Here is a 12,754-nt window from a genome sequence, read left to right as displayed (position 1 = left end):
AAAGCAAATGCTTGTAAGTCATTAATTATTTGTACATGGGGAATATTTTGAGTGTAAAAATTTTTTTAATAAATACCAATTTGTATACATAATTGGTAGCCTGATCTACTTATTAAAGGAATCTTACAATTTATCAAATCATATTTTCAGTCTTAATATGCTTAAAAATAGCAATATTTTAAAACTTACTTCACAAATCAAATGTTCTTCAGCCAGATTATGGAATGTATTAAAAATAGTAAGGTTTTTTGTATTAAAAATAGTAATATTAATTATGGGAGAAAGGGGCTATTTACTTATTCCTAATTTGCCTTTAAATGCAGGAAACTTTTTATTATAACATTCTTGGATTTTCAGCCCAAGAGTTTGGGAGGAGAAATTGGGCTTGCATAGCCCAGCCCAGTCAATTCTTTCACTCCTTTTTTTTGAGGAGCTGGGCTGCCTCCAGTGAACATATATTTGGCTCTGCTTTCCAAGTATCTGGTGAAAAATCCTGCCCATGTGGAAGTGTCCTGCAATTTAGGTAGAGAAGTTTAATTCAGAAGAATGATAGAATCTGGTAGATAGGGCTGGATTGATGAAAAATAGAAATGGAGCATATTGGGGAGTGTGGTTCATGTGGAGGAGCTGGAATTTTAATGTGTGGGTCAGCATTTAATTTTTAATATTTTTAAAGTTGTGTAGTTGTTTTTTAACTGTTGACTTGGACATATGGCTGAAGGCATTAGGAGCTGGCCACATGGTATTTTCATCTTGATGGATCATTATAGTTTATGGTGGCTCTGTCTAAAGATGAACGGCTGCCTATTTTTGTAGAGTCATCGAAAAATGTACCAGATATTCAGCGTATTGTGTGAGTTGTTATATTATTGGTTGGTTATCTCAGCCAACAGGCAGAGTCTACATAGCATCAGCAAAAGCACAGGCCTTGGAGGCCTGAGCTATTCAGGGAGCTCCAGTAAAATGCTAGCCACACAGGAGCCTTCAGCACAGGTCAGCTGCTCATAGCCTAGCAAGCGAATCCTAGTCTCACTGACCTCAGCAAAGAAGAGGGCTTTTAGGAAGCCTTGCCAGGCTTTTAGGAAGCCTGGCCAAATGGCCATAGTTAGAGGGTGCAGGCTGCTGTAGCTTGATTTTGATTACATAGATGCTGGCGTTAGCACATGTACCTGGGTCAGTCGAAGACCTCAGCGTGGGCTGACACCGTAAGACAAGTTTTCACTAAAGGAGAAAGGAGAATCTTTCTGTACACAGGCCTTTTACTCATCGCTGGAGAGAATGATAATCGCTACTTTTAAACTGCAAGGCACTTGAGTTTCCTAAAAGGTTCTAGCTTTAAGTAGTAAGCTTAAGGTGGGCAGCCCTACATAAGCTAACCCCAAACCCCACTCTGCTTGTTAAGGAGGAAGCTGAAGGGGCCAAGCTTAGATTACCATATTTTGCCCATGAGCCTGAGACACTCCCCACATTATGCTCTCAAGTTGACTTTGGATTGGATAATTATATATGACGGAGAAACCTTCTCTTGGAGGCAGTAGAAATATCTTTTCATGGGAACATGGATACCATGTCCCAAGATAAAATCGCCATTCATTTCCTACTGGGGTGCCACCAACACTGGGCTCAAAGGGAAGATGACATTAAAGAGGTTTTGAATATATCGAATGAGAAAGTAACACATCTAAAAATAAGACAATATCTGCGGCCATCACCACTGTGATATAAATTCCAGCAGCAATATCTTAAATGCTACTCTGAGAGAAGGAGCTATGTGGGGGTGGATTCTTTTACTGGGTAAGAGCTACTAAGTGCAGTGATCCATATAAAATATTTACCACAGTATTTGGTACACAGTAAATATATAGACATTATTAATTATTACCATTAGTATTACTAGATTCTAACATTAGATCTGTTCTAATGTTAGAACAGATGATAGAACTGTTCTATCTAACATTAGATAGAACAACATTAGGATAAGAACTGTTTATTTATCTCTGAAGCCTCTGGGTTTGGTACATGCATAGCCACTCATAATTGTTCTTTAAACTATATTGGAAGAATATTTTGATACAGCATTTCAAAAGGCCCATATATATACCACAGTAAGAAGCTAATATTTATAACTTCTTTCCCATAGTTTAGGGAGATCTTAAATAGTTTCTCTCTATAAGAGGAAAAGAGTATCATCTGGCCCCAAAATATTTATGCCACCACTTACATTATCTCCAGGAAAGCTTCATCCTCATAATTTGAGATTCTAAAGGCTCAAATCCTATTCCTTTGATTAACTTTAAAGGCAAGAAAAGAGTCTGTGACATAGAATAAGAAAGAGGACTTGGAGGAAAGTTGAGACCTACTTAGAGCTATTGCCAATATTGGTTTGAATAGACCAAAAAACTAAAGTTGTTCGAATGAGTTTTAAATCACTCAAATAATGGTGTGAGCATCTCTGAAGAGCTGGCTACAACAAACATGACTGGATATTAAGAAAAGATAACTAAGAAATATTCTGCATAAGATGAAACTGAAAAACCATAAGAAAATATGGAGAACTGTAGCAGGAAGAAAGAGCTGCCAATTTCTATTCATTATCCTTGAGCAGGGGAAGGAGGAGGCCCAAGAATAAGACTAGTTTGAAACAGCAAGGTACAGACTCCAGCACATTTCTGGATTTCTGTGTGGGATAAAATGGGGGATATGTGCCAGGTGTTGAGGAGGAAAAATGCATGACTCTATATTTTAAAGTTTTTTGAAAAAAGTTTTGAATTCAAGAAGAATACCTGAAAAATCTTACATTTTAAATTAAGCTACACTAAAGAACTTTTTTTCTTTACAATATTAAAATGAATCAAGTTTGAAACCTTTTCTTCAATTAGTGAAGTACAAATTATACTCATCCTTGTCATATACATTATATTACTTCTGAAACAGAAATCGAGAATTATCTTCTCTCACCTATCTTCCTAAAGATTTCATTTCATTTCAATGTTCTTAGGGGACATAAACTAGGATTAGTCGCCTATTTCTGTTATTATTTTTCCATAAAATTGATAGGTAAAAATTTTAAAATGTATAGTTTAAGAAGTGAAAAGTAAAAGAAAATCTTTTTAAAACCTCATTTAAAATATTCAATTGTATATATTATATACATATTTTATATAGCCCTAACATTCCTTTAAAAACTTAGTATATGATATAATGGAAATATTTTTATTTTTAAAAGTAAAAACTTCTAAAAATCCTTAATAAATGCTACATTGAAGGTCATGAATTTTTATCAGGTAAGTGTAAAGTGGTTATCTATAAATAAATCTAATAAATCAAAATTAATATTAGGGAATAAATGTATTTTACACTTAGGTATTCATTATACCAGACTCTCAACTCTTATATATATGTTAGGGTGCAAAGGACTTTTACATTGTAAGGAATGAGGTTCCTATATATCTGGAGTTGGTAAAATACAGCTTTATATATTATGCCCCAAAGCTGGCATGTCTTTGATGCCACAATGCACTTTTAGATGAACTTATTAAATCTATTTTAATAATTATTTGCTATATATGCAGATTATAAAAATATAGTTCTGTCATGCTATGTTGGAAAGATAACGTACACATTAGACAGTAACTATTTTCACACAGAAATTCATGAGGATTGGGGAATTGACTAAAATCAAACCCTATAATGATTGACATAGACATTAAGCATTTGTGTTTTGATTCTCCTACTTCCATGATGTCATTCATACTACCTTCACTTACTACCTCATGTTGACATCTCCAGCTTCTCTATCTCCAACCCTGTCTCTCCCCAGAACTCCAGCCTCTAATGGGTGAGTCACTACCTTAATTCAAGATGTCTGTTTGAACTCAGACTCACCCCCTCCACAAAGAGCAGCCTTCTCCACCTCACCTAGATGCTCGAGCCAGAGCCCAGGTGTTCCCATGCTCATCAATCACCAATCCCTGGGGATGAAACCTCCGGATTATCGCTCAAGTCTGGCCATTTTTCTCCTGCCTTGTTACCGTTACTGCCATTGCTTATCTACAGCACTGAAATAACTTCCCAACTTTTGAACTGTTAATTTATAGTCTCAGGAGGATTCAGCCACCATTATGTCTACAGCAGAGAACAGACTAAATTCATTTAAGTGTGTAAATTTAAAAGTAACATACCAGTATAAAAAAATGCACCTTGTAATTTTCAAATCTCAAGTATTTAAAAAAGAGCAAGACATTTTTAAAGGCTGTTAGTCATTTTTTAAGAGGTAAATAATATATGATAAGCCTCATCTGTAAGCTGTTGAAAATTAATATTCAATGAGAAAAATAAGCAAATTTGTATGGAGGGGCAAATCACACACAAAGTGGAGAGATAAAGATAATAAGTTTAAGAAAAATATTCAAGCTTTCTAGTAATAGGAAAAAGACAAAAGAAAACAGCTAATGGACTAGTTACACTTAACAAATTGAAGAGATTAAAAAGAATGAGAATGGGTGAGGTTGACTCTTGAAAGCCTAACTGGACATGAATTTTTCTTGTGAATAATCTAGTAATACACATGACCTAGTAAATCTATTCCTAGGAATGTATCCTAAATAAATATGTTGTTATATATATGGAGAGATAGATAGATAGATATAGATAGATATATGTATAATGAGTATCACTGATACTCATTTGTTTGTTTAAACAAACTGCATTTAAATTTGATTGGGACTGTCTTACATTTATTGATTCACTTAGATTTTGTTACATTACTAGAATATATTTATAGAAAACTGTTATTTTTATAATAGTGTTTTCCTCTTCAGGAACATAAAATTCTTCTGCATCTATTCATACTGTCTTTTACGTAGCACAATAGACTCTACATATTTTTTAGAAAGTTTATCACTAGGCAGTTTACATTTTAGGTTGCTGCTTTGAAATGATCCCTTTTGAAGTTATATTTCATTGATTTTTGAATATTTAAAAAATTTCCTGCCATGGCCTTTTATTTTTAATTTTAATGGTTAGTTTTCGTTGATTTGCCTGGATTTCCAGGTAGACATATAATGATAATTTTGCTTTATCTTTTCAAAATGTTGATAACACGTACTTGGTTTTCTTGTCTGATTGCTTTTATGTAAAACTTTCAGAAGGATTTTAATACATATTAAAGAAGTATTCTTCAATTTTGGTTTGGGCAGGAATGGATAGTAAATTTTTTTGGTATGATTTTTGGCATCTATTGAGATAACAATATATATTTTTCTTCTTTGGGCAAACTAAGATGATAAAAATACATTAATTTTAAGACAATCAACTACCCTAGGTTAAATCTACTTGTATGGTGACATTGCTCTTATTATCACATGCAGTTTAATTTGATTTCTTAAAATGTTATTAGGGATTTGATACTAGAGTTATAAGCTTGTAAAAATTGAGTAGCTTCTAAGCCTTCTCTAAAACCATGGAAGAGTTTATGTAGCATAGGGATAATGTGTTCCTTAAATGTTTAGGGGAACATGAAATCATTTCTTCCCATGAAAACCTTTAGACCTAATGTTTTTAGGGGGAGTTTCTTTTATAATTTTCTTAACTTCTTATATCTTTATTAGGTTTCTTAGGGGTTTCCCTCTTCTTGAGTCAATTTTAGTCATGTATATTTTCCTAGAAAATTATCTTTATTATCACAATTTATATATTTTACCATACTTAATGCATTTTCCCATTTTTAAGATTTTCTTAAAGTTTTTTTTTACCCAATATTTGTTTCTCTGGTTATGGTCTGTATAATCAGGTCATTTGCTTTTTGTCCTTTTTTCTTAATTAGCTTTGCCAACAATTTGTCTATTTCATTGGGCTTTAAAAATAACCAGATTTTGGATTTATACGTTCATTTTACTTTTTTATTTCTATTTTGCATTCCATTTTGGTTTTTTTTTCTTAACTTATGAATTTTTTCCTCTTGTTTTCCTTATGGTTATTTTGTTTTTGTTGTTTCTATACCTTTATCTGGATGCTTCATTCTTCTTTAATAATAAAAGCATTTAAAGTTTTGAATTATCCTGAGAGCAACTTTGAACACATACCATTATGTTATGATGTGTGTTGTTATTATTGTTATTATCAAATAGTCTATGACTAGCATTTTGATTTATTCTTGGAGATAAAATTTATTTAGGAAAATCTTTTCTTTGTTTCTCTATTATTTAATATTTGTTTATCCTCTTGTATTGATTTTAAATTTCATTGCGAGGTGTTCAGAGATGTTGGCCTATTAAAACAGTTTCACTTTTTGGAGTTCAGTTTTCTTGTATAAAATATAATTAATTTCTAAAAATATTTCATGGCCTTTGAAAAGATTATTTTATATATCAAGAATTATGGATTGAATTTTGCCCCCTCCCTGCCCCCCCACCCAGCCAAATTTCTATATTGAAGCCCTAACTCACAATGTGATGGTGTTTGGAGATGGAGCCTTTGGGAGATGACTAGATATAGATGAGGTCCTGAGGGTGGGGTCCTCATGGTGGATTCAGTGCCCTTATATGTAGACAACAGAGAGCTCCTTTTCTGTCTGTCTGTCATTCTCTCTCCCGCTCCAGAAACTGAATCTGCCAGCACCTTGATCTTAGATTTCCTAGCTCCTAGAACTGTGAGAAAATAAATTTCTGTTGTTTAAGCCACATAGTTTGTGGTATTTTGCTATGGCAGCAATAGAAGGTGGCAAGTGTCATAATCTTACCAACCTAGTTACTTTAATTTTTGTGTATCCCTTTCCAGCTGTCACTCATTTATGTCCATACTAGGCTGTATAATTGTTGGATATGGTGAAGTGCACAGTTTTAATTGGAAGCTGGGAATATGCCTAGGGCCAAGAAAGAAATGGATTTCATTATTTTGGTAATCCAAGAGTCTGGGAAAAATAGCTCAGCTTTGGAATTGGGAGGTCATATGTCGATAATGGTTATTCAAAAGTTTAATGACAGGACAAGACCACCCAAAATGAAATAATGATGGCTTGAAGGCAATTGCATACCACTTAAAACTAAATGTATCTAGTTGAGTGATGCATATTTTTATACCTGAACTTATCTTGCCATATGTAGTTAGTTCATTGGGATTCTCTGGCACTGGAGAAAATGAATAATTTCCAGTGGCCTGCTACATGTGCAATACAGTGGTGTGGAAGGACAAGTATAAGAGAAGTATTGGAGGAAAAGTGTATGTTACTCTCAGGGGCCAAATCAGCTCAAGTTAATTATGGTAATTATGAATTATAGTTTTCTGTTACAAGCTTATCACACAGGCTCTAAGACTTAGCTTAATTCACATCTCTTACTAATTAATCAACTAACAAATTCAGCAAACACTTATGGAGTGCTTACTACATGCCAGCACTCTGTTAGGCATTGGAGAAACAGAGTGGAATAAAACATGTTCTCTTTCTTCCAGAGCTGTCAGTGGCATAGGAACACAATTACAGTACAATGTGATCAAGTTTGGAAACACATAATTATAGTATAGTGTGGTCAGGTTTGCAGAGTGTCCAAGGCCACACAGCTAGCTATAGGCATACGAAAGACTAGAATTCTGATTTCTTGATTCTGAGCCCACTCTTATTTCTACTGCAGCAATACTGCCTGCCATAAAATGTTAAATATGAGCAAATAAAGCTAGATATAATTTCAAATGAAGAATCATCATTGATTTATTTGAAAATAACCATACCTTGACGTAGCTGAATCAGCACTTCTCCTGGTGTCACCTGGGTATTGATTTCATTTTCACTTGGTGTTACATGCACAGATGGGTATTCTATCAAATCAATTGAGCAGCCTTTGTTTATTAAATTGGAAACAATATCACAACGTTCATTCTTTGATCCACCTGAAATGAAATCCTGTTTAAAAGAAGGAAAATCACTGATGTTTTTAGTGCATATCATCTCAGTTATAACCAAAGAAAACCATATAACAAACACTGCAAAGAAGCCATCTTCCAATATTGTACAAATTATACAACTGTTAAGAATAGCTGCATGTTTCCAATAAGAATACTGGCAAATTTGTCTTAAATCAAGCTTTAATTTCTAAATGTTATTTTGAAAGAAGAAAATGAATATTAAAAAGGAGATTTAAACTAAGTACTTTAAATATTGTTAACTGATCACTTTAAAATTATACCAACTTAATTCCTTCTAAATGTTTTACTTTGGAAATACTGCTCCAAAAGAAAATTTAGCCAAAATAGACCATTCAGTGTGGTTCCACATGTAAGCTTCAGTTCTCAAAGAACCCAACTGGTATGTTTACTATATACTATTATGTTTGGAATGTGAGAGCAAGTCCTTAGAAATCACATGCCTAATTAGGTACTGAAAATTCATAAAAGAATGAATTGGAAATCTATATTTCTTAGACTAAAAATTCCCCGACTTCTTATACACGTAACAGCCTGTAATTCAGTAAACCAAGGAAGATGCTCATAATGAGGCTGGGAGTTATAAAAGGGCAGCTCAAATTCTCCTGATTTTTAACAGAATCTTGAACTTTCATTACCATTCAGCACTGGTTAATTGATGGTAATCCAATAGCCATCCAGTAAACTTGGAATTAATGGAGCAAGCTTAAAATATAATTTATCTTGACTGAGAAAGATTTGATATTTTTATTTTTGAATGTAACCATTCAGGTTTTTTCCTAAGAACAGGAAATGTATTGGAAAGTATAGAAATATAGTTTACTATATATAATGTTGGCCTGAATTATTTGGGATATTTGCTTACATGTTGGCTGGATATTTGCTTAGTGATCTTCCTGGATGTGGCTATTTTGATCTGGCATTCAGTCATTCCTCATCTAGTTTAACCGATTCAAAGAACTGGGTTTCTGATCAATTACTCATTCAATCAAAGAATGTTGACTGAATACTTACTCAGGGACAGTAGTTTGTTAGGTGCTGAGGATACAGACTGGAACACGACAGATAGAGTCCCTGTTATCAGAGTCAACAGCCCATCAGTGAATTCAGCCATTAAGCAAGTAAATGTAATTATCATAGGCATTAAATTTAGGGGAAGCACAGAATGTCATAGGGTTATGGAGAAAAGAGATTATATTCAAGTTTAATATTACTTGTCTATGAGATTACTAATTATGAATAAGGAGATCCTTGGCACTGGTGAGGAATTAGATGGGATGGTGGTAGGCAATATAAAAACATTCATACAAAGATTTTAATTTAATTCTTCTCTCAATTTAGAAAAAGAGTTGGAAAGCTAGAGACAGTGGGACAAACACAGCTCATGGCTTGTTTTTGTATGGCTTGAGTGCTAAAAAATACTTGTTACATTTTTAAAATGCTGTAAAACAATAAAAACGGAGAAGAAGAATGTACAACAGAGATAGTATGTGGCACAAAAAATTTTACTATGTGACCCTTTACAGTACTCATCCTGAATTAGAGTGTGGTGCACAGTTGTAATATAAATATAATTAAAAGACAAAAGAGAGGGCTTCCCTGGTGGCATGGTGGTTGAGAATCCACCTGCCAATGCAGGGGACACAGGTTCAAGCCCTGGTCGGGGAAGATCCCACATGCTGCGGAGCAACTAAGCCCGTGCCCCACGACTACTGAGCCTGCCCTCTAGATCCCGGGAGCCACAACTACTGAGCCCAAGTGCCACAACTACTGAAGTCCGCGGCCTAGAGCCCGTGCTCTGCAAGAGAAGCCACTGCAGTGAGAAGGCAGCGCACTGCAACGAAGAGTAGCCCCCACTCGTCGCAACTAGAGAAAAGCCTACACACAGCAACAAAGACCCAACGCAGCCAAAAAATAAATAAATAAATTTGTTTTAAAAAAAGACAAGAGAGAATATGTTCTTTTCAGTCAAGATCTCCAGGTGCCATTGGTGAATGACTTCATGGGAATAGAAGAATTCGATTTGCCTTGCTATTGACCTTGCTTGCTCAAGTTTAAAATGTTTAAAGCCTTAATTTCTCATTTCCAAGTTTATCCTATTTGTTGTTAAAACTTAGAGGTTATGAATGTGAGATTTAGTTTTTAAACAGCTTGGAGCTCCTCAGAGAAAGGTGGCATATACTGCTAGATATAAGGGGCTGGATGGGGGATCTCAGCTGTCCCAGAGCCTGGGGAATACTGAGGGCGCATAAGGCTTGGTACATGTATGCTCATTCATGCCTCCCATGAAGGCCACAGACCAAGGGCCACATGTGTTTTAATTTAATTAATTTAAGTAAAAACTGCAGGCCTTCAAATCAGGAAAGGAAATAAAGTACAAATAACTCTGATTTTTCTTTTCAGCCGGAAATTTTGTGATTTGTATATACAGAATGAAAAAGAGGGGAGGGTGGTTAATTCACTGCAACTATACATCAAGCTACGCCATTTGACCTTTAAATGTCAAATCATTTTGCTGAAATAGGCAAAAAAATATCATTTGTTTTGCAGTGTCTGAATCAGCATGGCTGTTTTTACTCTACTGTAAAAACTAAGTTAGAAAAACATTGCCAATTTGACAATTAGGTTTGAAAAGGGAAGAAAAGATCGTGGCATCAAAATAAAGAATGGAATGCTGCCCCTACCCACTGTGGCCTACTTTCCACTCTGTATAAAGGAAAAGAATTTGAAACCACACCCTTTTAACTTTTGGTGTTTTGTGTCATTTTAATGTCTTCTAATTCTTATATTTTACTTTTTCTACAAGAAATACTCAAGCAAACTTATACTCCAGCTGTCTAAAACCTATTTGAGAATGAAAAGCCCTGGTTAGAAAGTTACCCTGGTTGGCTTCTCATCAGTTGTTACTTTCATCCATTTAATGTAATAGTCTGGAGATATAAATAGGAAGAAGTTTTTCTCCTACTCATTTCTGAGTCTTTCTAACCTCCAAGCATGGCAATCTGCACAGAAATGAAAGAATTCTATCATCTTCCTTTTTGACAGTGACTGCCCTTTGTATTGTATTTAAGTTTAATTATGCTCCAAGGCTGCCCTGTAAACTTCTGGCTATGTAATCACAATCTGTATCTGACATATCAGGCAGAAGAGGAAGAGAAGTCTTCAAAACTTTCACATACGTTAAGTCTTCTTTTTTTTTCACATATGTTATGTCAAGTCTTTCACATATGTTAAAATGAATATGAGGCATTGAACTAGGTAATATTGATACAATTTTATCTATCCTAAATATTTTCCAGTTCCTTTTATGTAGCATGGAGAGAAAGAGAAGTCAAAATATACAGAATGGCAGATTGACATGCCACACAAGAATGCAGACAAATTGATTATACTCTGTGTAAATTTTCTAGTGAACTTTTACTTTTGACCAGCTTTGAGAATTATACAAACCAGGCTTAAGTTGTTCATGTTTATCTTTTCTAATCATGAACAGAGAAAAAAATGCCTCTTTCTTTCTTGTCCCTCTACTCTTGCTGGCTGAGAAATAAAACCATCAGTTGCATATGTGACTAAATGGTGGGCAATCTTTCAAAATTAACTATTGCATTTTTCCTTTCAGTGGTGTCAGGTCAGCATGTAGGGAGTGGACAGCTCCTTCTGTTAATGATATGGCCAGTGACTGAGTGCTAACATGGTTTGCTTCCCCTGACGTTGTATTCTTAACACAGGCAATTTTCTTAGTTTCCTAAGTCTGAATGAATTGCTCTAGAGTCTCACCATAGTTCTTATAGTAACTTAAGCAATGCCTGTGTGCTAAATGCCTTCCACATGCAGTTTCATTTAAACTTCACAACAGTGTGTCATAGTTACAGTTATTATTTCCATTTTAGAACTAGGGAAAACTGAGTCTCAGAGTGGGTAGGTTAACATGGCCAAGTTTACATAGTTGGAAATGGATGGCACTGGGATTTGAATCCGAGTTGATCTCATTTCAGAGCCTGCTTTGTCAACACATAAATTAGACTACCCTGCACCACATAGAAGAATATTTCGGGATATGAACAGCCAAGTCATTTCTGGATGTTTTCTGAGATCCCCTTCTGAGGATTGGACCAACAGCAGACACCTCTGGAAGCCACCCTACGTTTCCTCCTTGGCTTACCTCCTTCCATTTGACCACCCATTCCTCTGAATACACAAAATCCCTCCTCTGTGGCAGGACTGACATTGCTACTCCCATAACTGTGACTCTCCAGACTTTTCATGCCAGTAGAGGTGTGAGATGGAGAAGGGTGCTCTCTGGAAACTGACATTCTATATGAGTGGCATGTTGCATTTAGCTGGTAACTGGGTTTCTGAACCATCTTTTGAAAATCCCTCTAAACTATAGTCACTAAACTTCTCAGGAGCTGAATTAAGTTGGCATAATCTTCACAACTCTAATCATCTTCCTTGGTCATGCAGTAGAGATCTAAAACGGAGTGTTGGGTGAGGATCAGGAAATATCAACATATCAACAAATGTAAAACATACCTGACAAGGAAAAACTGGAAGTAAACTTCAAACTGAAGGTTATAGAGATGTGGAAAGGGAGGCTCAGAGAAAAGAGTGAATCCTGTCTGGTCATTTGGATCATAGGAGGGAATGAGATTGGTCCTGGAAACTGTGGAATTGTCCTCTCTATGACATTGCCTGGCTCCATGGGTTCTGGCAAAGCACTGCCTAGTTTTGAGTGACATCTGATTTTCTGACCGATAAAGCCCGAGTACGTCCAGGAAGCCTTTGGGCTGTCAGTAGGAGGGCTGCTTACTTTCAGAAGACATGGCTACTGTTTCAT

At 35.3% G+C, this 12,754-nt stretch overlaps 1 protein-coding gene across 2 annotated transcripts in view; it reads right to left on the bottom strand.

The window, feature by feature from the left end:
• Positions 1–12,754, bottom strand: part of ITGB8 (integrin subunit beta 8) — a 93,500-nt gene that overhangs the window by 41,880 nt on the left and 38,866 nt on the right. For both annotated transcript variants that reach the window (XM_007455401.1, XM_007455400.1), the window contains one exon: positions 7,726–7,897. Coding sequence is in view for 1 of the 2 variants with exons in the window: in XM_007455400.1 (XP_007455462.1) it covers positions 7,726–7,897 (172 nt within the window). In the remaining variant the exon portion in view is untranslated. The remainder of the gene's footprint in view (positions 1–7,725; positions 7,898–12,754) is intronic.

The sequence above is a fragment of the Lipotes vexillifer genome, unplaced genomic scaffold (assembly GCF_000442215.2).
Source record: "Lipotes vexillifer unplaced genomic scaffold, Lipotes_vexillifer_v1.1 scaffold1314, whole genome shotgun sequence".
In the NCBI taxonomy this organism is placed as follows: Eukaryota; Metazoa; Chordata; class Mammalia; order Artiodactyla; family Lipotidae; genus Lipotes; species Lipotes vexillifer.
The sequence above is the reverse complement of the archived record's forward strand: the minus strand, read 5'-3'. Positions and strand labels throughout refer to the sequence as shown.